The sequence below is a fragment of the Pan paniscus genome, chromosome 4 (genome assembly GCF_029289425.2).
Source record: "Pan paniscus chromosome 4, NHGRI_mPanPan1-v2.0_pri, whole genome shotgun sequence".
NCBI classification, from domain to species: Eukaryota; Metazoa; Chordata; class Mammalia; order Primates; family Hominidae; genus Pan; species Pan paniscus.
Genome location: NC_073253.2, coordinates 172,673,625 through 172,700,846, shown reverse-complemented (window position 1 = coordinate 172,700,846; position 27,222 = coordinate 172,673,625). Strand labels below are relative to the sequence as shown.

The 27,222-nt window shown below is 53.1% G+C and overlaps 2 protein-coding genes across 3 annotated transcripts; both read right to left on the bottom strand.

Annotated features, from left to right (window-relative positions):
* Nucleotides 1-2,236: 2,236 nt before the first annotated feature.
* B4GALT7 (beta-1,4-galactosyltransferase 7) lies at nucleotides 2,237-12,484 on the bottom strand. 2 transcript variants are annotated; one of them, XM_063604324.1, is made up of 6 exons: nucleotides 12,318-12,484; nucleotides 8,045-8,407; nucleotides 5,057-5,282; nucleotides 3,963-4,243; nucleotides 3,569-3,673; nucleotides 2,237-3,043 (listed from the first exon to the last, which is right to left on the bottom strand). In XM_063604324.1, the coding sequence occupies exons 1-6, from the start codon at nucleotides 12,365-12,367 to the stop codon at nucleotides 3,010-3,012; spliced, it is 1,059 nt and encodes a 352-aa protein (XP_063460394.1). In that variant the 5' UTR covers nucleotides 12,368-12,484; the 3' UTR covers nucleotides 2,237-3,009. The 2 variants fall into 2 exon arrangements, with proteins under 2 accessions (XP_063460394.1, XP_003806919.1); XM_003806871.6 differs by having other exon boundaries at nucleotides 3,963-4,046; nucleotides 12,318-12,477.
* A 3,956-nt stretch (nucleotides 12,485-16,440) lies between these two features.
* On the bottom strand, nucleotides 16,441-20,447 carry TMED9 (transmembrane p24 trafficking protein 9). The gene is made up of 5 exons (XM_003806872.4): nucleotides 20,184-20,447; nucleotides 19,907-20,007; nucleotides 18,776-18,901; nucleotides 18,266-18,412; nucleotides 16,441-17,284 (listed from the first exon to the last, which is right to left on the bottom strand). The coding sequence occupies exons 1-5, from the start codon at nucleotides 20,365-20,367 to the stop codon at nucleotides 17,135-17,137; spliced, it is 708 nt and encodes a 235-aa protein (XP_003806920.1). The 5' UTR covers nucleotides 20,368-20,447; the 3' UTR covers nucleotides 16,441-17,134.
* Nucleotides 20,448-27,222: the final 6,775 nt, after the last annotated feature.

Sequence of the window (27,222 nt, the reverse complement as noted above, 5' to 3'; positions counted from 1 at the left end):
CAAGTTGCTTAGTGTGGCATTCACAGATCCTCATGACTCACCCCAGCCTTCCCTCTGCTGCCCACCTCCCCACTTCTGCACAGTATCGTGGGTGCCAGGAACACTCCAGCTGCTCCTGGGTACCTGACACACATGCTGGCTCCAGGCTGCCTGCCTTTGCACATGATGATCCCTTCCCTTTCCTGCTGACAAATTCTCCACCAGCAAGACTTTGCCTCCTCGGGGAAGCCTTCCCCAAGCACTCCACACAGCTCTCATTTACAGTGCCACACTCTGGGTCCCACTAATGCCCCATCGGCGCTCCTCAGCACCCAGCAGCAGAATCCCTGTCTTCCTCGAGGCAGCGGAGCCTGAGGCAGATCCTCTGCATCTCCACCATGCCCCTGTTTTCCTCTCAGCCCTCCCCATCTGCCCTTTCCAGCAGGGGAGAGGAGGGAGGCCTGCAGGGAAGGAACACCTGCTCATGGGCACCTGCTATACAGGGCAAAGAGGAAGAAACCTGGCTCTGAAAGTGGATTCCAGGGGTTCCCAATCCCAGCCCCCCATCCCTTACAGCTCTGGGACCTTGGGCAAGCTACTTGCCTGTCTGTGCTTTGCCTTCCTGATATACAGAACCAGTGAATTGGGACCCAGCTCTTAGGTAGGGAGGCCTAAGTGAAATGCGGTGTGGAGAATTTGGTTATCTGGTGAATGTTCAACAAGGGATGGTTATTATTATTGCAACCACCGCCTCACTGGCCAAGCGCTGTGCCAGGTGCTCCTACATCCTGGGTAGGTTTCGGCCACGCCCTGGCCAGCGAGGCAGGGATGTCAAGTCCATTCCACGAAGGAGGCAAGTGGGGCACTGAGGCGGCACAGGACTGCCGCTTCTCGCCACCCATGGCTCAGGCGTCTCCCACTCTCCTGGAGAGTGGTGGAGGCCCAGGATGCAGAGTGAGGGGAGCTGCAGATTTGGAACGCGTCAGGCCCAGCCTGGAGTGCCCAGCACAGCCTTGAAGATGGAGGTGGGGGTGGCGGTCAAGGGAAGCAACAGGCTGCAGGGCTAGGGATGCACCTAAGCTCAGGTGTCAGCTGATCTCAGAAGGCGGAGGGACCTTCGCTTTTCTTCTGCTCATTGCACTCCCCCAGTGCAGGTGGAAAGGAAGGAATCTCCATTTTCTGAGGTCTTCCTATGTGACAGGAGAGTGCAGAGCTGGGAGCTTTGATATTACACCTGTTCCCACCAACTCCCAAGAGCTGGTGTTACTGCCTGGTGTCCATGTCAGTCCAAGATGAAGCAGCTGGGATTGTCCAGGGAACTGGCACAGTCCCCTCTCCACCACCCCTGCACTAGAGTCGAGGCCTGTCTGCCCATCACAATAGTGGGTGTGGCTGAATCGATGGGGAAGGTCAATTTAGGATCACAAAGACCCTGGACTAAACACCTGAACCTGAAGCTTTACCCCAGCCCTTTCTGCTTAAATCCCTCGGCTTATACACAGGTTACACAGTGCGCAACCCACACAACTGCACACAGCAGCCCTGATCATCCTCAGAGAAGTCTTTTGAACCTGAGCTGTGGATTCCACCTTCCTGATCTCTGGGATGGTGCTCAGGAATCCCTTCCTTCAGGACTCCAGGTGTCCTGGTATTAAAACAAACCCACATTACTGGGGCCTGATGGTCTCCTCTGCCTTCTGCCTTGCATCTTTGGCAGCCAAATGCCTTGGAGTGGCCTACATGCAGGGTCCCTTGCCTCCCACTCTCATGGGCTCTGGGCTTCCCTCCAAGTGATTCCCCCAAGAGCACTCCCCAGTTCATGTCTTCTCACTGCTCCTGGGCATTCGGTGACCACTGTAATCCCTCTGTGCTGAGGGAACACCACAGGGATCCTCCCACTTCTCCCCTTCTCCTCCCCACTCAAGCCATGACCCGAGGCCCTGGCTGAGTGCCCTGCCTGCCTCTCTCCAGTCCTGTGGGTGAATCTCCTCAGCCGCTCTCCCTCCTCCGTGTCTCAGTGAGGCCGGAGGAAGCTTACCCAGAGAGAGCCTGAAGGTGGTAAGACTGCTCAGAAGGGCATTCAGGGGGCTGCCCAGAAGCCTTGGTGGGGTGGAGGTAGTACAGGAACCCTCACACCTTTGGCTTCTCCTCCCCCCGGACTTGTCGTCCCCGCCCCACCCCAATTCCTTGCCAGCTTGTAACTCACCCCTCCCCTTGCCCCTCAGCCAAAAGTGACATGTGAGCGGTCCATGACACATTTTGTCTGGCCTGCCATACTTTTTGAAAGTTTCATTTAGTTGCTATCATTTAAAAAATCAGAAGATATCACTTAAGAATCCAGCATTCTAGTTTCTTTCGAAAAATCAGAAGATCTGGCAACACTAGGCCCACATTCCGGCATGGCAACAACCAGCTAGAGCGGTGCTGGCTGTTCCCCTCTGTGGGGCTTGTGCTCTGGTTTCTGAAGTCCTAACCCTCACCAGGCCCAACTGCCACCTACACCAGCTGCATGGCCCCTACGCTGTGTCTCTGCACGAGGCAGCCCAGCAGGAAGGAACAAAAGGGGGGGTGATGAGAGGTTGTCCTGTTCAGCCCTCCCCACTACCCACAGGCCTGGGCACGTGAAGGAGGTCAGAGTAGGGTGAGCAGGAAGGCAGGGGGGGTCCCGGACAGGACACACCCCAGCCTCTCTCTGATCACTGTGCATGGCAAGCAGCGTCCCAGGCACCCCACGTGTCCTGGCCCAGCCCAAGCCTGCCTTGGCGGCCGGGTGGCTGCAATTGCGTAGCTTGCTGTCTTGGTCCTGGCCACTCCACATCCTGTCAGAGCTGGGCCCACGACCTGAGGCCTTGTCCTGAGCCTGAGCAATATGGCCTATAGGTACAGGCTTCCTCACTGTCCATCCAACTCAGCTGAATGTGCACCAGGGTGTGGCGGTCTTGTCACAGTCCAACATGATGTTGAGGACAGTGCAGGGGGCCCCGCCCACAGACAGGGCAGTGCGGGAAGCCACATGGTACTTCACAGTGTTCAGGCCTCCCTCCCTGTCCACCTTGAACTGCTCCTGGGGAGGAAGAGAGGAAAGAGCACGGACTCAGGGCTGCATGGGTGCCAGCTACCCACTGACCCCACACAACCTCGCCATCAGAGGTCCTGTGGTCCCCACTGGAGAGGAAGAACCCAGAGCTCAAAGCAGTGAAGCCTCTTGCCCAGGGCTGTGCCCCACTAGGAAGCAGGTGAGCCGGGATCTCCAGTTGGATGCATATGCCTCCTAGAGAAGGGGCTGTTTGAGGGTGGGATCCCTGCATCCCGGGTGTGGCTGGGATTCTGGCACCTTCAGCTACGCCTCCCCCACCCCACCCTGCCAGCCTGCATGGACCCTGAGGTCTGGGCTGACCCACAGTGCCCAGGGTGCCCACAGCAGCCACCAGAGCAGGGCACGGTGCCCAAGCAGAATGCCCGTCGACTGACCTGGGCCAAGCAGGGGAGGATGGGACCATTTGGGCCAAGGAGAACTTGGTGAAAGCCCGGGCCTGCTGGCTCCCCACATCACCACCTATCCGTCCCCAATGAGGAGCCCTGCCAGCACCTGTTTTTGAGCTGCGATGCGCTTCTGGTCCCTCTTCCGCCAGGCTGGGTCGTGCAGGTGGCGAAATGTCTTGTACCCAGTTGTGATTCCCGAGGGGCGGAAAAGCTAGGGAGGTCCAAGGAAGTCGGGGTCAGGCTGCCCTTCCTGGAGCCCCAGCCCTCACCACCAGCTCCCCTGAGGTCCCACAGGAAGGGGCCTGCACTCCCAGCCTGCAGGAGAGGAGACTGGGGCCCACAGGGCAAGGAACTGGCTAGATGACCATGCAGGGCAGGGTTAGGGCAGGGATCAGAATCAGGGCCATCTCCAGACCCCAGGAGCTTCATCTGAGGAAACAGAAGAAAATCTCAGGGCAGCCACCGCAGCTGAGGTGGCGGTGGGGCCCGGGGAATCTCACCTGGAGCCCAGCTCCCTTAATGCGCCGGTAGAACTCGTCGTCCTCGCGGCCCCAGCCCCAGAAGCGGTTGGACATCCCATTGCACTGACACAGAGACAAGCAGCGTCACTCGGCCCATCTTCCCGGGGGGGGGCCTTTGGTCTCCTACCGCTCGGGAGTGCCCCTCTCCCCCGGCGCCTCTGAATAAGCCCTGGGTGCTTGCAGGCTCCTGCACTTCTGCAGTGCGGGCGGCAGGAAGCAGCGCGTCCCGGGCCCTCTCCCGTTCTCACGGGGCCTTGAACCTGTGTGAGAGGCTCACCTTCTCAAAAACGGCTGGCTGCCCAGAGGGGATCTCTGTGGGGAACTGTCGATGGGCAGAAGCGCCAGCTCCTACTTGATTTCTGCTTCCCCCATTCCCCTTTCTCCTGGTGGCCCTGCCCTCATCTCTTCCTGTGTGTGTGAGAGGGGTAGCAGGGTTCCATGACAGACACCCATTCTTGCACCTGGCTCAGGGGCTTCATTTACATAAAGCTGGCCCCTGCCATGGCCTGGAGAGGAGGACACCCAGGCCTGAGCCACAAGTGGTTCTTCCTGCCTGCCCGTCCACCAGCCAGTGACTGGCTGAGGGTTGGGCTCAGCACTCAAGCCGGCCAATCAAGAGCCAGTGCAGCTCACTGCGGGACTCCTGCCTGAGCTACAAGGGAAGGGCCCCATCTCCCACCAGCCCGGGGCCTAGATGGATACAGACTGCAGTGACAACCACCACCTTGCCAATAAACCCAGTGCAGGGAAGGAGAGCTGGGAGATGCACAGAGAAACAGGATCCTGGTGACACTGTCTGAGAGGTGGGCAAGGTTCACCTGAACCGCCCCCTACACTCTTCAGTGTTAAGGGCCACTAACCACCCAGGTTTCTGAAGCCCCCGTGCAAGCAGTTCTGCTGCTGCGGCTGACTGGCTCGCCTGCTCTTCGCACTCTGGCTGCTCCCAAGTTCTCCTGCTAGGCCAGGGCAGGGCTCCATCTGCTGGGCCCCAGAGGCACTGCCCCATCCTTCCCACCACCCGCAGCCTGGAGGGAGCTCCCGGCTCTGAGCAGAGCAGGCTGTCCGGGCCTCACCAGCCGGTAGTGCTGCTTGGAGAGCAGCAGGATGCCGCCGACATAGGTCTTGTAGTGGTAGAGAGGGTGGAGCTCCGGGGAGGCCACGTGGAAGGGCCCAGCCTCAGGAAAGCCATAGTCCAGCTCCTCGTTGAGAGGGAGCAGGTCAACGTCGTGCATGGCAATGTAGTCCGTGCTGTTGCTGCTCTCCAGGAAGCCCACGTTGATGAGCGCCGCCCGGTTGAACCTGTGCAGGGTGGCCAAGGCTGGGCAGGGGCAGCACACGGGCTCACTGCCTGGGGCTCAGCACCCACCCGGGGGTCCCCATGGTGCCTATGCTGCCCTCTGGCCCAGCACTGACTTCACTCAGCCTGTGGGGCTGTCCCTCCACTCGTCGCATATTGACTAAGCACCCACTATGTGCCAGAAACCATTCAAAGCACAGGAGGTACAGCAGTGAAAAACCAGGCCCTGTTCTCAAGGAACTCAGACTCCAATAGAAGGAAACAGAAACAAGCAAACACAAAGCGTGGCCGGCAGTGGTTCGTGCTGGGGGGAAAAGCAAAGCAGGCAAGGAGGGCGATCTTGCTGGGGGTGGAGGTGGCTCTTGTCCTCGGTGGGGCCGTCAGGGAGGGCCAGGGGAACTGAGTGACAGAAACCTGAAGGCCTGAAGAGATGACCCACAGGGCAGTGGGTGCCTAGGGCTCTGCATAGGGGAGATGGCACTGCCACGGCAGGAGGCAGGAGCAGACCAACGGGCAGCTGGGCAGGGCAAGGGCAGAGGTGGGGATGTTGGGGGTGACACAGTGACTGCACAAGGCCCAAGGGCCACTGAAGGACGGGGCTTTGACTCGGGTAAGATGGGGTGCCATGGAGGCTCTGAGCAGGGTAGAGGCGTGCTGTGACTTATGCCGGGACAGGACCGCCCTAGCTGTTGTGCTGGAAGAGACTGTCAGAGCAGGGGTGAAAGCAGGGAGACCAGCTGGGAGACTATGGCAATGATTTAGGTGAGAGACCAAAAGATGAAGGTGGCCTAGCTCAGGAGGTGGCAGTGGCAACAGCGAGAAGCGGGCAGATTCTAGATGGATTTTGCTGACGAATAGGACGCAGTGTATGACAGAGAAGGAGCAGCTGAGGATGACCCCCGGGCTTTTGGGCTTGAGCAATGGGAGCAAAGAGCTTCCATTCCCATGGAGAAGAGGACAGAGCTACAGGTTTGGGGCAGGGCAGGCCACCAGCAATTCAGCTGTGATCATGGAAGCTTGCAGTAGCTCTGAGGCCACCACGTGGAGGGACTGTGTAGATGGCTGGGCTGTTGAGCCTGGAGTTTAGGAGAGAACTCCAGGAAACAGCCTCAGGAATCACTAGAGTAGAGACGTGGTTTAATGCTGGAGATGACATGAGATGCCCCAAGGAACACCTGGAGTTAAAAAAGGGAGGCTGCCGAAGCACCGAGTCCAGAGAAGCCCCGATGGTGAGAGCTCGGGGAGATGAGCAGAACCCACAGACACACAGGCCCAGCCAGTGCAGAGGGAGGACCAGAGGGTGCTGCCCTAAGCAGGGGCATTTTATGAAAGATGCTGCTGGCAGGTCCACAGGATGAGGGCCCAGCACGGCCTCTGGACCAACAGAGTGGAGGCGGCTGGTGACCTCAGTGAGAGCTGCTCTGTGCCATGGTGGGTGCAGGAGTCTGAGCGGAAGGGGTTCAAGAGAGACGAGGGGAGAGAAAGGGAAGGAGGTCTGCCAGAAAGCAGAGAAGGGCGACAGCCTCGAGGGATGTGGGATCCAGGGAGTCTTTTTCCTTTGAGAGAGGAGCCACTTCAGGGTGTGTGTGCTCACGGGGATGCTCCAGGAGAGGAACGCTGATTGAGAGGGAGAGGAAGGGCCCAACTGTGGGGTGGGGGGAAACACTGAGGGACGGGGATGGTGGGAGTCAGCCCGGACAGCAGCTGGAACAGCCTTGAGTCCCTGTGCACAGAGGCTGGCAGGTGAGTCGTGGAGGGAACTGGGGAAAGTTCTCTTCCATTTCATTCTGTTTTCTGAAATTGGAAGCAAAGTCGTCAGCTACGAGTGAGGACGGGGGATGAATGAGGAGAACAGATGGTTTTAAAGGCTGCAGTGGACAGACCAGAGGAAAGTGAGGCTCCCAGCAGGGCAGAGGGCCTTCCTGGCAGGGGGATCATCGGCATGGGGACAGCAGCGTGGCCGCCTCACGTGTTGTCTTTTCTCTCCATACCCTCCAGTGCCCAGGCACAGGTGTGGAGCAGAGAGCTGGAGTAAATCAGGCTGGGATTATGCCAGCAGCAAGGGGCCAGAGGCTTGAGGGAGTATGCCAGGGAGGATTTTAATGGCGGACCTGGGACTCCAGGTTGGGTAAGGAGGAAGTAAAGACAAGAAGGGTGGCAGGGAAAAGGTGGGGGGATCTGGGGATCTGGATCAAGGGGACTTGAAAAGGTGGGAAGATCAGGCTGGTGGGGCTGAGAATCCATCTTCCAGTGGGAGTTACCTAGAGGGAAAGGAGGGTGGGGGCTGGTGGGTGAGATCTCAGGCTGTGGTCATGGAAGGGAGCACTTTTTGGTAAGGGCGGGGATTTTAGGATAACGCCAGACTGTGGGCAACTTTAAAGCCGTGGCCTTGACCCTCCCTTTTCCTAATCCCCGGGCCAATCCCCAGGGAGTCCTGTCTGGGCTTCCTCCACAGCACCTCTCTCTCCCCACCCCCCACCACGCCATCAAGCCACTGTCATCGCAGACCACAGCAGTGACCACCTAACTGGTCTCCCTGCTTCTCCTCTTGCCCTGGTATAATCCATTCCACATACGGCAGCCACAGTGAGCTTTTCAAAATGGAAATTAGATCAGGGCCCTCTCCAAAGATTCCTGTCACACCCAGTGAGAGGGGTCTGCCACCTCCCGCCCTCCTGCCCCTGCCCCAGGTGGCCTCTCACAGGCCCTGAGAAGCCTGAGCCCGGGCAGGGGTGCCGGGGGGAGAGGCTGGGGCCGGCGCTACCTGAAGTGGTCCACCTGGTTGAGCACGTAGATGTGGTGCCGGATCTTCTTCCTGCTCAGGAAGCGGCGCATGTGGGGCACGAAGACCAGGAGCTCCTCGAAGCGTTCGCGGAAGGGCACCAGCACCGCCAGGCGGTGGGGGCCCCAGGATGCGTCTTCTTCCCAGTGCTCAGGGGGCGGCTCTGGGGGGCAGGCCCGGGGAGGGCCCGAGGTCTCCTGCCCTTGTCCCCTGACTGCCCGGGCCACGTCCCCAGAGCAGCTGAGCTGCAGCCAGAGTAGGGAGAAGAAGCCCAGCGAGAGGCAGGCCACGAAGAGGTGGAAGACGGAACATTTCCGAGGGAGGCCGCCGGAGAGCAACCCGGACCTGGAGCAAGAGCAGGACAGGGTCAGAAGGGCGGGGCGGGGCTGGCCCTGTGACAGACCCGTTCTCTGGCCTCCCCACGAGGAGGCTGCACATAACTCGTCTACCCCAAGCACCTGGGAATTAGTACAGAAGCAACTTTAATGTTTCTGCTCATGCCACTACCATGCATCCGAATCCTGCTTGCCTCTCTAGACCCAACCCATGCCACCCGCTCTCGGGAAGCCCTCTGAACCACTCCCAGTTCACAGCGCTGCCCCGGCTCCTCAATGCTCTTACTTTCTGTGACTGAGTCCTAGTCAGAGCTGCTCAGGGCAAGGATGAGGAGGCTCTGTCACTTGTATGTGCTCCTCCCCACGATAGTGGCTCAATGTCCTGAGCCAATGACAGGAGTCCCCACCTTAGAGATGCAACCCACTGCTTTCCAAACCCGCTCCCCTACAGATCCACCCCAGCAGAAACCGTGGCTCCATCCTGCTTCCAAGAATGACCAGAAAGGCCACCCAGACACGGGTGTGTGCTGGCATTAGTCCAGGTAAAATGACCAATGTTTACTCTGGGAGGATCAGACGTGCCCCCCGAAGCAACGCAAGGCCCAAACTGTCAGTGGCGGTTCACTGAACGAGCCTCAAACCTTTAGTCCAAGAGGCAGCTCGTGATAAAAGATGGGAGATGGAGAGGGAAAGAAAGACGAGGGCTGGGTACAGCACAGGCACTGATTTCAGAAACTGGAAAAACAGCTGAACATCACAGACACTGGGGTGATGCCAGGAGACAGCCTTTTGGTTAGCAAATACAAAGAAACAGAATTCACCAGATTCCTTTGCCCCTCCTCTGGAAGTTCCTGAGTATGCTGAGACAGGAGCTGAGGAATCCATGAAGGGGGAAGCTTCCTCTGTACTCCTCCTACCTTCTCCCCAAAGTAATCTGCAAAGGAATCCACTTCACAATCTTAAGAGTCAGCGATTAGCTATCAGGTCTTATAAATTCTATCTCCTGGCCGGGCGTGGTGGCTCACGCCTATAATCCCAACACTTTGGGAGGCCGAGGCAGGTGCATCACGAGGTCAGGAGCTCAAGACCAGCCTGGCAAATATGGTAACACCCCATCTCTACTAAAAATACAAAAATTAGCTGGGTGTGGTGGTGCGCACCTGTAGTCCCAGCTACTTGGGAGGCTGAGGCAGAAGAATAGCTTGCATCTGGGAGGCGGAGGTTGCAGTGAGCTGAGATCACGCCACTGCACTCCAGCCTGGGCAACAGAGCGAGACTCCATCTCATAAATAAATAAATAAATAAATTCTATCTCCTAAGTCCCCCTCTGATCCTTCCTCACTCATCTGTTCCTTGCCCTGCTCAGACCCCTTCAGTCTTCTGAATGACCCTCCTCTGTTTGCCAGACAAAGGCCAAGCCCTTTGGCCTGACAGTCAAAGCCCTCCATGACCTGGCCCCAACTCCAGATGCTCCCAAGCCTTCGCCCCATGTTCTCATGCTGGGCGCCTCGGAGCTTCTCCACTTGCTATATTCCTTCCTGCTCCAGCCCTCACACAGCCTGCTCCTTCTGCCTGAAATGTCCTTCTTTATCTGCCTGAGGACCCCTGTTGATCCTTCAGAGCCGAACTCCAATGTCATGGCCAGCACTGCCCCCTGCCCCCATAATGCTCCCACTTTTGTATTCCCACGGCATCTTCCCACTTTTTTGTAATGCCTTGTGTCCTTGCTTCTCAGGCCGTGTCAGATCCTTATCTGTGACCCCAGCACAGCAAGCACAGGCCAGACAGCAGAGAGCTTGCCAAGTGAGTTACAGAAAGGGTTAAAGCAGTCAGGGCATGCCTTAAGTCACACGCTAAAGCCAGACCAACTCCTCCCTTTTTCTAGAGAAACTGCCAACCTGGAAGCCAGTAGCCTTGAAGCCAGGCCCAGGTTCCACACGCAGCTGAGAGGTGGCCTGGTAGGAAACCCCCCAGGGCTTCTGACTTACCCCCCATTATCCTGTGGTGGTGGATTCAGCTGGGGAGGAGCACAGCCCAGTCCTGAGAGTGGTCTGGGAAGGCTGGAACCTCTACAGATTCTCCCTTGCCCTCTGGGCTTTTTCTGGGGACAGGGTAGAGACTGGAGAGATGGATATGGGGTGATATCCCACCTTCAGGAAAAGAAGCAGTGACTATTATCCAGGGGAACGGCGTGGACTGGGTACTCCGAGCACGTCCACACGCTAATTCCCTCGGCCCCGCTCCCCTCTCCTATGAGGACCACATCCCCATGGGCATCATCCTGTGCTCTAAGAGCACAAACCGCTGAGCAACTGGATTGAACCCAGAGTCCCAATTCCTCAGGACAGTGGACACCGAGAACAATTGTTCCTGGTGCCACCAGGTGGCAAACCAGATTTGCAGTCCCAGTGGCTCCCAGGCCCAGGCCACCCTGGCTCTGAGGGGCAGTCCAGAAGAGGCTTTGTCTCCCTCATCAATCACTGCCCAAGACTAGTAAAAGGCGGATTCAAACCCAGGCAGGCCGGCTCCAGAGCCTACACTAGATAGCTACACTAGCCTGCATCCGTTGCGTGGATCTTTGCACCACCCCTGTGTCAAAAGCACAGAATTGACATCAGTAAATTTCTCTGGAAACAGCTATGGAAAAGGATCAGGACATAGAAATGCTCCTCTATTACCTTTCCTTTCTTGTCTCATACAGACCTTCATACTACGAGGTCTGAATCCTCAGCTGCTCTGGTTACAGCACCTCAAAACTGCAAAGGTACCTGGAAGACAACTGGCACCTCCTCTTGTGCTAGGCAGTGCCATGCTCTTTACATGTGTGCGGTCCTTTAATCCTCACACAGCCCTGCAGAGCCAATACTGTCATAACTGTCTCAGCGATGGAAAGGCTGCGGTCAGAAAGATGCAGGGGTCTCTGCTCACATAATTAAGGAGGACTCCTGCCCAGGTCGAACGCTAGTCCACGCTTTCTATTATATTCCTGTCTTCCCCTTTCAACACCAAGTCTGAAAAATCCCCAAAAGTACAAGTTGTGGCCACTAAATTCCAGAATCTTATGGCACCTGACGGACTTAAGAAACATGAAGGAAATGAGGTGTCATTCACCAGGAGATCCAGTCATGTGTTCTGTGAGAAGACTTACAGGGACACATCTCAAGTGCCCCACGAATGGAGGCAGTCAAATCGCTTTCCCCATTCTGCTTTAGTGAGAAACAAAATTAGCTAAGGTGTGGGCCAAGCTCACATCTTTCACGTAGGGCCAATACAGCTGCACAGGAAATGGACTAATGCGTGTATAAGGAGTGTCTAGTACGTGCCAGGCAGTGACCAGCCAGGCAGAGCACGGAGCTTCTGTCTGGTGGGTTCTGCTGGTGGCCTGCGAAGGATGGGGGGGGAAGTGTTAAGGAGGAAGGGTAGGGTCTGAGGCTATATGGATGTGATGAGGAAGGCAGAGACCACAGAAACGGAATACATGTCCTCAGGGATCAGAGACAAAGTGAGAAACACAAATCCATGGTGAGAGGTCAGCGGAGTCAGAGACCCGCATGCAGATAGAGGGAGGCTGGTGGAGAAACACAGACACAACGAAACACATAACGAGAGAGACTAGCAAAGAGGGGATCAGAAACTCACAAAGGGAAGTCAATGGAGAAATACGGACCCACGGGCGGGGGGGAAGGTGCTGGGGGAAGGACGAGTGCCGCGGAAAGGGAGAGGGGGCGGGGGAGGCAGAGACCCACAGGGACAGACAGAAACCGGAACAGAGCGCCAGGGACCCACAGGGAGAACCACACGCCCTCACAGAAACCCGCAGACATGGAGACGTGATGGCCTCGGGTTCCCAGATTCCGCCGGCGGCCGAGAAGGGAGCGGCGCCCGGGAGGACGGGGCCCGGGCCGACCGCCGCCGCTCACCTGCCGTCCTCCCAGGGCAGCTGCGCCGCTTTCCTCCGCGAGGGGAACATCGTGCGGAGAGGCGGCGGCGCATGGGGCAGGCGCTCGCGGCCCGGCCGGCCCGGCCTCCCGGGCCTACGCGGCGCCTCCGCCTCCCGCTCCGCCCAGGCCTGTCCGCCCCGCCCCCCGGTCCGCCGGGTCCGCCGCTCCGGCCGCGCCGCCAGCTCCCGGAGCCGCCGCCTCCAAGGTTCTGCTTGCGAGCAGCGCGGGCGCGCCTCCCTCTCTGGGCGGCTCCTTCCTAGCCGCCCCGGGACCCGCCTGGCAGCCCGAGAAACTGAAGCCCAGAGGCCCAGGGCCTCCCGACAAATCACTGGGCTGGGACTGGACCTAAGAGTCCAGACTCCCAAACCAACGCTCGGGGAGAATCTGCATCTCCGTCCTCTTTCCGAGGGGAGGCGGGAGCGTCCCGGGGTCCCCGTCTCGGCCCAGGCGGCGCGTTCTCCGCGCAAGCTTGGAGGGGCAAAGCCAAGCTCACGGCTCGGCGCTGAGTTCAGCTGACAGCCCGCGCAGGCGATAGGAGCCGAGCTCTGAAGACAAGTTGACTGAATTTGAAACCCGACTCTGCCTGCCGGGCGCGGTGGCTCACGCCTGTAATCCCAGCACTTTGGGAGGCCGAGGCGGGCGGATCACGAGGTCAGGAGATAGAGACCATCCTGGCTAACACGGTGAAACCCCGTCTCTACTAAAAATACAAAAAATTAGCCGGGCGTGGTGGTCGGCGCCTGTAGTCCCAGCTACTCGGGAGGCTGAGGCAGGAGCATGGTGTGAACCCAGGAGGCGGAGCTTGCAGTGAGTCGAGATCGCACCACTGCACTCCAGCCTGGGAGACAGAGCGAGACTCCGTCAAAAAAAAAAAAAGAAAAAGAAACTAGACTCTGCCAATTCAGCTGTGTTTTGACCAAGCCACATCTCTGCATCTGTTTCCTCACCTGGGTATATCAATGGCTCCTATTCTATATGGCAGCTGTGGGGATTCAAGGAGAAAGTGCAAACACTTGTGCAGCGCTAGGCACACAGTTCAACGCCATATAAATGACAGCTGTCATCCAGGAAAAGGGTACTTTGGTGGAGCTGAGAACTGAAGAAGGGAATAGGAGACTGAGTTCCCATATCTGCCCCGTCACCGTGGGAATTTAACCATCCCCCTCACCCCCAGCCCCCCCACCCCTCCTGCTAGCCTCCTACCTGGGGAAAGAAAGCGGCAGTTGTTAGACTTGACCTCCTCTGCTCTTCCAGGCAAACTTTAAGTTTCCTAATAGATGGCAAACATCTATTAAGTTCTTATTATGTGCCAGTCATTGTTAATAGTTTTTACTACATGAGGGTTATCTCACGTACTCCTTATCAGGTGCTTATCCCCAAGTTAAAGTTGAGAGAACTGAGGCACAGAGAGGCAAATCAGGTAGTTTGGTTGCACAATCTATGGGTTTGGGGTTTTTGTTTTGTTTTTTTTCCCCACAATCTATGATCTTAATCACTCTGCTCCAGAGAGAACTTCACCGTGGGTGGGAAATGAATCATTCCCGGTAACCCCTTTACCCCGTAAACCTGGAAGTATATAATCCACCCATTCCCCTTCCTGTTGACTCCCCCAGGGCACTGCATCCTACCCCAGAACCGTGGTCAATGCACAGCCCATCTAAAGGGGACCACTCCATCCGGTTCGCTGTTACTACATCAGGATGAAGCTCTACTTCAGATTGTCAGATTCACTCTCTCAAGAAATCAGATCTCAAATGAAAACCCAAATTATCTAATTTTTAAATGTGATATCCAGCTAAGAGCCATGTTGATAATGACACTTCAACTCTGATCTTTTCTTTTTACTTTTTTATTTTATTTATTTATTTATTTTTTGAGACAGAGTTTCACTCTGTCACTCAGGCTGGAGTGCAGTGGCACGATCTCGGCTCACTGCAACCTCTGCCTCCCGGGGTCAAGCAATTCTCCTGTCTCAGCCTCCCGAGTAGCTGGGATTACAGGCGCCTGCCACCACGCCTGGCTAATTTTTGTATTTTTAGTAGAGACGGGGTTTTACCATGTTGGCGGCTGGTCTCGAACTCCTGACCTCAGGTGATCAGCCTACCTCTGCCTCCCAAAGTGCTGCGATTACAGGCGTGAGCCACCATGCCCAGCCTGTGGTCTCTTTTCAAAAACCCACAACTCTAGTCTAATCATGAGAAAAACATCAGACAAATCCTAGCTGAGAAATTGTACAAAATACCTGACCTGTACTCCTCAAAACAGTCAAGGAATCATCCAAAACAAGGAAGGTCTAAGAAACTGTCACAGCCAAAAGGAGCCTAAGGAGACACAGTGACTAAATGTGATGTGGAATCCTGGAACAGAAAAAGGACAGTAAGTAAAAACTAAGGAAGTCTGGATAAAGTAATGCATGATGTTACTAATAGGGAAAATGTCTTCACAATTTTTCTGCAATTTTAAAGCTGTTCTTTAAAAATACTTTTTTTTTTTTTGACATGGACTCTTGCTCTGTTGCTCAGGCTGGAGTGCAGTGGCGCGATCTCGGCTCACTGCAAACTCCGCCTCCTGGGTTCACGCCATTCTCCTGCCTCAGCCTCCCAAGGAGCTGGGACTACAGGCGCCCACCACCACGCCTGGCTAATTTTTTCTTTTTTTTTTTTTTTTTGTAGAGATGGGGTTTCACCGTGTTAGCCAGGTTGGTCTCGATCTCCTGACCTCATGATCTGCTCGCCTTGGCCTCTCAAAGTGTTGGGGTTACAGGTGTGAGCCACCGCTCCCGGCCTTTTTTTTTTTTTTTTTTTTGAGACAGAGTCTCACTGTAGCCCAGGTTGGAGTGTAGTGGTGCAATCTTGGCTCACTGCAACCTCTGTCTCCTGGGTTCAAGCAATTCTGCTGCCTCAGCCTCCCAAGTAGCTGGGATTTCAGGCACGTGCCACCACACCTGGCTCATTTTTTGTATTTTTAGTAGAGATGAGGTTTCACCATGTTGGCCAGGCTGGTCTCAAACTCTTGGCCTCAGGCCATCCACCTACCTCAGCCTCCCAAAGTGCTGGGATTACAGGTGTGAACCACCGTGGCCACCAAAAAACTTTTTTTTTTTCACGTGGAAGAATTAGTTGGCAGCATGAGCCCAGATTGCATCATCCCATTAGGGGAAGCAGCCCCCAAACTTGTCTCCTTCTTCCTGGTCTTTCTCACACACTGCTGTAACCTCCCTCACATTTCTTGTCAGAAGGTTCTTCTCAAAACTGCCTGCCCATTTGCCTCCCCCAACCCCCAACAGCAGCCTCACATCCCTGATCAATAACACTGTGATTCTGAGGTGCCAATAGGGCTCTCAGTGGCTTTACCAGACCCTGGGTGATTACTGCAAAGGGCCCAGAGGCCAGAGGGAGGGAGCAGGCATTTACCCCACCACCTGCTCAGTATTAAGCCAGCCAAGCTGCTGCCTTCAGCTTGTACCTATGGGTGCCTGCAGCCCCTCTTGAAAGGTGGGCATGTCCAAATCGCTTACCTGGGGCTCGAGGCTTCTCTAATCCAACCTTCCTTTCCAGCTTCCTCACAACACCCTCTGCAGCTGAAACTAAACACCCACCCACCTCCATTCCAGCTGTTTGCCTCCACTTCTCCAGCCACCCCTGTCCTGCCATCTCCTTCCAGCAGAATCCTTCCTCTCCTTCATGGTCCTGGTTGAAATCACTTGCTGTTGGTTTAGCCCATCAACATCCTTGCCCCTGCCAGCCCAGGGTGGCTGTCCTGTAGCACTCCCCTGCTCAATGCACCTCCTTACCAGGCACTTCCTGGCAGCATCCATGACAATCCTGCTTACTGACTCTAGAAAGAGGGAACTTCACCAGGGAGCTGGCACGGAGGAAAGGGTGTAGATTTGAGCCCCAGCCCAATTTATTTGTTGTATAATCTTGGACAAACCCACTATTCCCTGCCACAGGAAGGCCTGGAGAAGGAGGAAAGAATGAAGCTGACTGGTGGGAATTCACTTTGGAATGTGAAGCGCTTTGCTCTTTGGAAGAACTGACATTCCCTGAAGCACCCTGCAGTATGCCCACTGATGACTGAGTAACTTGCACTGGACAAGAAGTCATTTTTTTTTTTATTGGGAAACTCATGTAACAAACCTAAATTTATTGAAAATGAAATCAGTAACTAAGACTCTGCAGGCCCCACCCCAACCAGCACCAAGGCCTCTACTTGGTCTGGTCCCAGTTCTTTAAGCCCCAGAATTGACAACCATGTGAAGCAGCTCAGGTTAACTGCAGGGCCACATTCCCACACTGCAAACCCCTCCACCCACCCTCAACTCACACACACCCTGGATCAGCAGGTCTAGGCTGAAAGAGAGAACAGTGAGGTTCCCAGGGTGGCAGGTGGGTATGACAGGCACCATACCCCAACCTGCTCAAAACCCTAAGTTAGCAAAGGAAGACAGAAGACTGGCTTGCCTGCCCATTCCCCTCCCCCCACCCCCAACAGCAGCCTCACATCCCTGATCAGTAACACTGTGATTCTGAGGTGCCAAGAGGAGGGGCTTTACCAGCCCCTGGGTGATTACTGCCAAAGGGCCCAGAGGCCAGAGAGAGAGGGCAGGAATTTGCCCCACCACCTGCTCAGTATTAGCCAAGCTGCTGCCTTCAGCTTGTACCTGTGGGTGCCTCCAGCCCCTCTCCCTTCCAGAACAGGTATGGCTGGAAACCAGTCCTCCTGACAGAAGAAGTCAGTTCCAGGAGGTCCTTTCTCCCCCAGCCTGGGAGGATGGGTTGTGACGCCTGGGACAGCTACACAAGCTTCTTGGCTTCAAAGAAGCTCTTGAGGTGCCGCATCTGCCAGACACCGATGGCCACGAGGATGAGGGTCTGCAGAATGGACCACCACAGCACCCGCTGGTTGGTGCTCTCACTGGTCTGCCGGAAGCGCTCCTCTCGCCACTGTAGGGGAATATAAGGTGAGCCTGAGTTGGCTGGGGCTGCTAGAACTGCTGATTCCCAGACCAAGAGGATGCCCAAGGTCAACCAGCTTTGCCCAGGTTCCAGCCAAGTGCCTGCAAAGTGTCACTCTGCCTGGGGACTATCTTTACCCTCAGGCAACCTACTCATTCTCCCAAGTCTGTTTCTTCATCTGTCAGGCATAGCCCTCACCTAGTCCTGCCCTGGTGCCTGGGAGAGAGGTAAGGTAGTTGTGGTACCACCCCACGAGGCAGAGCTGTCCTGGAGCACACAGGAGTGGACTTGCTCTAAGCACTCTGCCTAGGTCTCCCACACTGCTCCTTGAAGATGGTGGGCACAGGCTGTAAACTGGCAGCCTGGGGGCTGGATCTGGCCTTTATGTATGTTTTGTTGGCCTCACACAGTGCACAGTCTTTTGTCAACATTTAAAACACAGGTAATTTGTGCAGCAGCAATAGAAAAAAATAAAAAATAAATTAAAATGTTCACATAAAAATCCTATTTCCTCTTGAAAAAATGGAACATCTGTAAAGCCAGGGCTGATATTTCTGCAAGGAAGCCCCCAGGTGACAATGAACAGTGGCTGTGCTTGTTTAGATGGGTCACTGCCCTACTAGTCCTTAAGGTCACAGATTCACTTATGGTAATCTCTGGTTCCTGGTCACCGGTAAGTTTGAGACCCTGGTCCTGGGAGCATGTGGACCCACTGAAACAGCACCCAAGGTGTTGGTATCAAATCCTACTGTGCCATTCTGTGTGTAACTGTGACTTAGGGCAATGACAGCCTCTTATGAGTCTGTATCCTCAATTACAAGGTCGAGTTAGTAATACCCGCCCCACGACCTACAATGCAGTGCAGGTAAGTCCCTTGGGGGTCTCAGAATGAATTTAATGTGAAATTCCTGGCTGAGCCAGTGGGCAGCTTCTAGGGAGAAGCCCACTGCTCCTGGCCCAGTCACTCACCCGCTGGTAGTTCTGCTCTTTCTGGATCTGCTCCACTTGTTCCACCAGCTGTCGCACTCGTAGCTGCAACTCACTCAACTTGTCTTTAGCAGCAATTTCTGCATAGTCGTTGGCATGTTCACCTACCTGGATGTCCAGGTGAACTCTCTGAGGACAGACAAAGGAGATAAGGGAAATCTGGTAGCCCTGCTCCATCTTCCTGCCAGAGACTGACAGCTCATCCCCGACTTTCCTTCATCTGTTCATTTAGCCAACAGACTGGGCCCTCTTCAGTGTCTTAGCCCCATGAGGCTCTGGGCACACAAGCAAGTATTAAGCCTGGGCTGGTGCTCTGAGTGAGGCATATACAAAGAGCTCAGTCACTGTGTCCTGGACATCCACTGGAAACCCAGTGTTCTTAGGAGACACAAAATCTGACATAATCCTCTCACACCCACAGCACCACCAGTCCCCCAGTCCTCACCAAAGGATGAAGGCTGAAACCTGCAAGTCTCACATGGGCCCACTTACCAGCATGCCTCCAGCAAAGAGGGAGAACTTGGTGGAATTGGAGTGAAGACAGATCTGGTGCTCGCCAGGGGTATGGGAAGTGAAAGTGAACCTGCCCTCGGAGCCATACTGCCGGGCCAGGATGACCTGGAGGAAGGTAACAAGCTTCAGTCAGTATTATGGTAGGGATGGGAATGGAGGAAAACAGTGCTTAAGGCTCTAAGTACTGCAAAAGTTGACAGGCACAGCCTTTCGCACCTCACAACACTGAAAGATTCAAAGCTGCTCAGCAGCTATTGCCATATGCTTGTGTGAGAACTCTCTGGGGCAGGTGTTTAGAGTCTGAGAGTCTGACATTAGGGTGGCAAGTGACTAACTGCTCTTGGGAAGGGCTTTCCTTTATAGCTCATGCCCTTTCAACTTTTTTGGTGTGAGTTGTTTTTTGGGGGGTTCTTTTTTGTTTTTGTTTTTGAGACAGAGTCTCACTCTGTCGTCCTGGCTGGAGTGCAGTGACGCTATCTCAGCTCACTGCAGCCTCAGCTTCCCAGGTTCAAGCAATTATCGTGCCTTAGCCTCCCAAGTATCCGGTATTAGAGGTGTGCGCCACCACACCCGGCTCATTTTTTTTTTTTTTTTTTTTTGTATTTTTACTAGAGACGGGGTTTGCCAGACGGAGGTTGCCCAGGCCGGTCCTGAACTCCCGGCCTCAAGTGATCCACCCGCCTCGGCATCCCAAAGTGCTGGGATTACAGGCAAGAGCCACCACACCCCGCCATGAGTTTTTTAACGAAAAGTGACAGAAGGTGAGAGCTGAAGGGTTTTGCCGTTCGTTTTAATATCCTTACTTGGGAAGATTAAAAGCTGCTCATTTTGTGGGGAAAGTATCACGTTCTGTGAAATCTTAAAGTCTAGATGACCTTAAGAGTTGACAAAACTCTTTGATTTTTATCACCACAATTAATCCGCCCATTTCACAGACCGGGAAACTGGTTCCAGGAAGGTAACTAACTTGGCAGGGTCATGCAAGTCAGCAGGATATTCCCACAACATCAACTGTCTCTCCCACTTTAGCAGATGCAGGAACTAGAAGAGGAAGTACCGGAGCCCGCCTAGCTGAGAGGCTGGCGGAGAGGAAGGTGGGGGTTGGCTCACCTTGTCCTCTGGGTCCTTCACCTCCACAAACATGCCAAGCCCCGGGGTGGCCGGCTGGTACTCCTCCCGCTGCTTGTCATACAGCTGCGTCCGGTAGTTTCCTTGAGGGAAGCAGGGCGAGCCCAGGTCAGAGGAGCGCGAGGTGGCATGGGTTCCGCGACCGCCTGGGCACGGCGAGGCCGTCTCCTCCCGGCTCTAGAGAGCTGACTGTCTCGCATCCCCGGCCCCAAGACCACGGTCACGTTCCAAACTCGCCCCTTCCTCCCCGCCCCCGTACCTATGACCATGGTCTCGTCCGGGATCTCCTCAATAAAGCACTTCTTCTCCGTCTCTCCGATGTGAAAGTAGAGCGCGCTTCCGCGCGTCGCCAGCCACAGCAGCAGCAGGAGGGTCCGCATCACTCTACCCAGCCCGGTTCCGGGCCGGGGCCGGACGACCAGCACGCCCAGCTCCACAGCCATCTTGCTCCACCTGCCTACGCAGCCGCAGCCGGCCGCGCCACGTCGCCCTGCCGCCGCCGCGGTGCCTGCCGGGACCGCGAGTTCCGCCGGGTGGACCACAAATCCCGAGATGTCCCGCGGCCCTGGCGCGGCAGTACCTGATTGGGGCGCGGCTTTTACCTGAGAGAGAGCGGGTGCCCTAGAATAAAAACTTATTTCCGTTGACTCTCTTCATGGCCTGGCAACTGACGATGGTTACCAGCTTTTTATAGATGAAACTGAGGTCGTTTGTTTGAGGTTGCGGAGCGAATTGCGAACAGAGACAGGATTCGAACCTAGGATCCCTGACTTTCCTTGGCACAGCATCTACCACTCTTGATTTGCTTCTACCTTTAAAAATGAATTTAAAGAGAACGACCAAATAATGCACAAATGTATTATCAAAAAAGATTAAAAGAAATAAAAGGCAAGGTCTCCCATTACCACTTCTTTGTCCTCATACCCTGTCCACTCCTAAATCGGGTGTTACCCTCTCAGGCATTTCTCTGATCACACACACACACACACACACAAACACACACACAGCCTCTGCTGCCAGATCCCGACTGCAATTGGCTCGTTACTAGCAATTCTACAGAAATAGAAAGGATCATAAGAGAGTACTATGAGCAAATATAAGCCAACAAATTGGATAACGTAGATGAGATGGACAAATTCATAGAAATGCAAAACTGACTCAATAGATAATATAATCTGAATAAACCTATAACTAGTGAGGAGATTGAATCAGTAATTTTAAAAAAAATCCTTACTTAATATAGTTAAGATGTCAATACTTCCCAAAGCAATCTACAGATTTAATGCAATTCCTATCAAAATCCCAATGACATTTTTTGTAGAAACAGAGAAACTCATTCTACAATTCATATACTCTCAAGGGATTTCGATTAGCCAAAACAATCCTGAAAAATAAGAATAAAGCTGAAGAACTCACACTTCCTGATTTCAAAACTTACTTCCAAGCTTCAGTCATCAAGACAGTGTGGTACTGGCATATAGACAGACATATAGACCAATGGAATACAATAGAGAGCCCCAAGATATGCCCTCCCATATATGGTCAAATAATTTTTAACAAGGAGACCAAGCCCATTCAATGCGGGGAGGAGGGACAGTCTTTCCAACAAATGGTGCTGGGAAAACTGGATATCCACATGCAAAAAAGTGAAGGTGGATCCTTCTCTAACGCCATAGATAAAAATTCACCCAAAAAACCCCACAACTTTTAAAATCCCAAAGCATAAAACTCATAGAAAACATATGGCAAAGGGTTTACCACATCGGATTTGGCAACAGACTTCCTGGATATGACACTAAAGGCACAGGCAACAAAAGAAAAAATAGACAAATTGGACTTTATGAAAATTAAAACATTTTGTGCATCAAAAGACACTGTAGCAGAGTAAAGAGGCAACCCACAGAATGGAAGAAAATATTTGCAAATCATATATCTGACAAAGGATTAATATCCAGAATATGCAGAGACTCCTAAAACTCAGCAACAAAATAAGAACAATCTTATTCAAAAACCACAACAAAGGGCTTGAATAGACATTTCTCCAATGATCAACAAGTGGCCAGTGAGCACATGAAAAGATACTCAACATCACTAATCATTAGGGAAACACAAATCACAATGAGATAAAGAACAATGAGATACTACGTCATATACCCATTACGATGGCCACTAGAAAAAAAAAAGGAAAAGAAACAAACTACAAGCATTGGCAAGGATGTGGGGAAATTGAACCCTTGTGCACTGTTGGTGGGAATGTAAAATGGTACAGACACTGTGGAAAACAGTATAATGATTCCTCAAAAAAGTAAAAATAGGCTGGGCGTGGTGGCTTACGCCTATAATTCCAGCGCTTTGGGAGGCAGAAGCAGGAGGATTGCTTGAGCCCAGGAGTTCGAGACCAGTCGGGGCAACATGATGAAACCCCACCTCTACAAAAAATACAAAAATTAACTGGATCTGGTGGCATGCGCCTGTAGTCCCAGCTACTCAGGAGGCTGAGGCAAGAGGATTCCTTGAGCCTGGGAGGTCAAGGCTACAGTGAGCTGTGATCATGCCACTGCACTCCAGCCTGGGTGACAGAGCAAGACACTGTCTCAAAATAAATAAATAAAAATAGAATTACCATATGATTCAGCAATTCCATATCTAGAGATATCCTCAAAATAATTAAAAGTAGGGTCTCAAAGAGATATTTGTACACATATGCTCACAGCAGCATTATTCACAAGCAAAAAAAAAAAAAAAATGGAAGCAACCCAGTTCTTCACCAGTAGATGAATAGATAAGCAAAATATGGTACATCCACACAATGGAAATCCTTTCAGCCTTAGAAAGGATGGGAATTCTGACACATGCTACAACATAGATGAACCTTGAAGAAACATTATGCTAAGTGGAATAAGCCAGACATAAAATGATAAATACTGGGTAATTCCATGTGTATGAGGTACTAGAGTCGTCAAAATCACAGAGACAGAAAGCAGAATGGTGGTTGCCAGGGACTGGAGGACAGGGAGAGTAGGAAGTTACTGTTTAATAGGTATAGAGTTTCAGTTTTCCAAGATAAAAAGAGTTCTGTAGATGGATGGTGGTGAGAGTTCTATGGCAATATAATGTACTTAATCCCACTGAAGTGTACAGTTAAAAACAGTCAACTTTGGCCGGGCACGGTGGCTCACGCTTGTAATCCCAGCACTTTGGGAGATCGAGGCGGGCGGATCACGAGGTCAGGAGATCGAGACCATCCTGGCTAACATGGTGAAACCCCGTCTCTACTAAAAATACAAAAAATTAGCCAGGCGTGGTGGCAGGCGCCTGTAGTCTGAGCTACTCAGGAGGCTGAGGCAGGAGAATGGCGTGAACCCGGGAAGCGGAGCTTATAATGAGCTGAGATCGCACCGCTGCACTCCAGCCTGGGCGACAGAGCGAGACTCCATCTCAAAAAAAAAAAAAAAAACAGTCAACTTTATGTTATGTTTATTTTACCACAATCAAAACAATTGGAAAAAATCCACTAAGTAATAGCCATTGTATAATGTGCCACAGTTTGTTTCATCATTGAAGGACATCTGAGCTGTTTCCAGTTTGGCACTATTATAAATAAAAATGCACAGTGGTGGCCAGACTCGGTGGCTGTAATCCCAGCACTTTGGGAAGCCGAGGCGGGTGGATCACTTGATGTCAGGAGTTTGAGACTAGCCTGACCAACATGGTGAAACCCCATCTCTACTAAAAATACAAAAAGTAGCCAGGCATGCCACGCCTGTAATCCCAGCTACTCAGGAGGCGGAGTCAGGAGAATTGCTTGAACTGGGAAGTTCAAGGCTGCAGTGAGCCATGATGGCTCCAGTGCACTCTAGCCTGGGAGAAAGACCCTGCCTCTAAAAAATAAGTAAATAATAACAATGACAAACAAGCCTATGAAAATATGTTCATCATCATGTCATTAGAGAATAGTAAATTAAAGCAAAAATGACATACATACTAGTATGCCCCGATTAGAATGGCCAAAATCCAGAGTACTGACAATACCAAATACTGGCAAGGATGTGGAGCAACAGGAATTCTCATTCATTGCTGGTGGGAATACAAAGCAGTATGGCCACTTTGGAAGACAGTTTGGCAATTTCTTACAAAGCTAAACATACTCTTATCATATGATCCAGTGATTGCACTCCTTGGTAATTACCCAAATGAAGTAAAAATTATGTCCACACAAAAATCCACACACAGGCCAGGCGCGGTAGCTCACGCCTGTAATCCCAGCACTTTGGGAGGTCAAGGCTGGCAGATCACGAGGTCAGGAGATCAAGACCATCCTGGCTAACATGGTGAAACCCCGTCTCTACTAAAAAAAAGAAAATACAAAAAAATTAGCCGGGCGTGGTGGCGGGTGCCTGTGGTCCCAGCTACTCGGGAGGCTGAGGCAGGAGAATGGCGTGAACCTGGGAGGCGGAGCTTGCAGTGAGCTGAGATCGCGCCACTGCGCCCCAGCCTGGGCGACAGAGCGAGATTCCGTCTCGAAAAAAAGAAAAAAAAAAAAAACCCTGCACACAGGGCCGGGCGTGGTGGGTCACACCTGTAATCCCAGCACTTTGGGAGGCCGAGGAGGGTGGATCAACTGACGTCAGGAGTACAGGACCAGCCTGGCCAACATGGTGAAACCCCATCTCTACTAAAAATACAAAAATTAGCCAGGTGTGGTGGCAGGCACCTGTAATCCCAGCTACTTGAGAGGCTGAGGCAGGAGAATAACTTGAACCCGGGAGGTGGAGATTGCAGTTAGCCGAGATCGTGCCATTCTACTCCAGCCTGGGTGACGAGAGAGACTCTGTCTCAAAAAAAAAAAAAAAGAAAGAAAGAAAAAGAAACAATTTTATATACTACTACAATGGCGATGCATGTCAATATAATATACACTTGTCAAAACCATAGGATGTATAGCACCAGGAGTGACCCCTAGTGTAAACTGGACTTTGGATGATAATGATATGTCTATCCAGGTTCACTGATTGTAACAAATATACCACTCTTGAGTGGGATGCTGATATCAGGGAAGTTGTGTGTGAGGGGGTGGTGGGGTAGGGAGTATATGGGAAATCTCTGTGCTTTCCATTCAATTTTGCTGTGAACCTACAAGTGCTCTAAAAAATAAAGTCTATTTTTTAAAGACTTTCTTTCCTCCATTGAATTGCTTTTGCACCTTTGTAAAAAATCAGATGGGCATATTTATGTGGGTCTGTTTCTGGGTTCTCTATTCTATCCCATTATCTATGTGTCTATCCTTCTACCAATAGCACACGGTCTTGATTACTGTAACTATATAATGTCTTGACATTGTGCAGGATGATTTCTCCCACTTTATTCTTCCTTTTCAAAAAAGTTTTAGTTATGGCCAGGTGTAGTAGTGTGCCTGTTGTCCCAGCTGCTTGAGAGGCTGAAGTGGAAGGATCACTTGAGCCCAGGAGTTCGAGGCTATAATGCACTGTGATTGCACCTGTGAACACCCAGTTTTTTCCAGCCTGGGCAACATAGTGAGACCCTATCGCTAATTTTATTTAATTTTATTGTATTTCTTTTTTTTTTTTTTTTTTTTTTTCTGAGACGGAGTCTCGCTCTGTCGCCCAGGCTGGAGTGCAGTGGCGCGATCTCAGCTCCTGCAAGCTCCGCCTCCTGGGTTCACGCCATTCTCCTTCCTCAGCCTCCTGAGTAGCTGGGACTACAGGCGCCCACCACCACGCCCGGCTAATTTTTTCTATTTTTAGTAGAGACAGGGTTTCACCGTGTTAGCCAGGATGGTCTCGATCTCCTGACCTCCTGATCCGCCCTCCTCGGCCTCCCAAAGTGCTGGGATTACAGGCGTGAGCCACCGCGCCTGGCCTGCTTTCTTGTAGTTTTTAGCATATATGTCTAGTACATTTTTGCTAGATTTATACCTACATATTTTACCTTTTAGGGTTATTGTAAATAGTATTGTACTTCAAATTGCTGTGTTCATGTGTGAATTGCTAGTATATAGATATACAATTGGCTTTTTTCTTTGCCTTATATCCTGCAAACTTGTTAAACTCATTTATTAGTTCTAGGAATATTCTGTAGATTTTTTGAGATTTTCAATGTAGATAATCATGGCATATGCAAATAGAGACAGTTATTTCCTCCTTTCTTCTCCTTTCTTTCCTCTTTTTTTTTTTCTTAGACATGGGGTGTGGAGACAAAAGTGACTCCATCTTGGATGCTAACCTGCCATGTTGATTTTTGATTAGTCCCAGTCCCAGGAATGCCTCCTGATTCCTACTTTATTTACTGTCCTTAGTGTCCCTAGTTTACATGTCAACCTTGATGTTATCACACAAATAATAGGCGATTATGCATATAGCATTCTTGCCTGTTCTGGAGGGTTGCCTCCCATTGCCTCCCTGGAGCACATATCCTCTTTTCCTACTGAGAGGTGACAGCGTGCTGGCAGTCCTCACAGCCCTCGCTCGCTCTCGATGCCTCCTCTGCCTGGGCTCCCACTTTGGTGGCACTTGAGGAGCCCTTCAGCCCACCGCTGCACTGTGGGAGCCCCTTTCTGGGCTGGCCAAGGCCGGAGCCGGCTCCCTCAGCTTGCAGGGAGGTGTGGAGGGAGAGGCGCGAGCCGGAACCGGGGCTGCGTGCGGCGCTTGCGGGCCAGCTAGAGTTCCGGGTAGGCGTGGGCTTGGCGGGCCCCGCACTCGGAGCAGCCGGCCGGCCCTGCCGGCCCCGGGCAATGAGGGACTTAGCACCCGGGCCAGCGGCTGCGGAGGGTGTACTGGGTCCCCCAGCAGTGCCAGCCCACCGGCGCTGTGCTTGATTTCTCGCCGGGCCTTAGCTGCCTTCCCGCGGGGCAGGCCTCGGGACTGCAGCCCGCCATGCCTGAGCCTCCCACCCCCTCCATGGGCTCCTGTGCCGCCCGAGCCTCCCCGATGAGTGCCGCCCCCTGCTCCACAGCGCCCAGTCCCATCGACCACCCAAGGGCTGAGGAATGTGGGCGCAGGAAGCGGGACTGGCAGGCAGCTCCACCTGCAGCCCCGGTGCGGGATCCACTGGGTGAAGCCAGCTGGGCTCTTGAGTCTGGTGGGGACATGGAGAACCTTTATGTCTAGCTCAGGGATTGTAAATACACCAATCGGCACTCTTGTATCTAGCTCAAGGTTTGTAAACGCACCAATCAGCACCCTGTGTCTAGCTCAGGGTTTGTAAATGCACCAACGGACACTCTGTATCTAGCTACTCTGGTGGGGCCTTGGAGAACCTTTGTGTGGACACTCTGTATC

Coding starts and splice junctions, on each gene's coding strand:
- B4GALT7 (XM_063604324.1), bottom strand. CDS start 12,367: ATGTTCCCCTCGCGGAGGAAAGCGGCGCAGCTGCCCTGGGAGGACGGC. Junction 4,244..5,056: donor CCAAGCAGCACTACCGGCTG/GTGAGGCCCGGA, acceptor CCTCTCACACAG/GTTCAAGGCCCCGTGAGAAC. Junction 3,044..3,568: donor GCATCGCAGCTCAAAAACAG/GTGCTGGCAGGG, acceptor CTTCCTCCCCAG/GAGCAGTTCAAGGTGGACAG.
- TMED9 (XM_003806872.4), bottom strand. CDS start 20,367: ATGGCTGTGGAGCTGGGCGTGCTGGTCGTCCGGCCCCGGCCCGGAACC. Junction 20,008..20,183: donor GGACGAGACCATGGTCATAG/GTACGGGGGCGG, acceptor GCTTCCCTCAAG/GAAACTACCGGACGCAGCTG. Junction 18,413..18,775: donor TCTTTGCTGGAGGCATGCTG/GTAAGTGGGCCC, acceptor GTCTGTCCTCAG/AGAGTTCACCTGGACATCCA.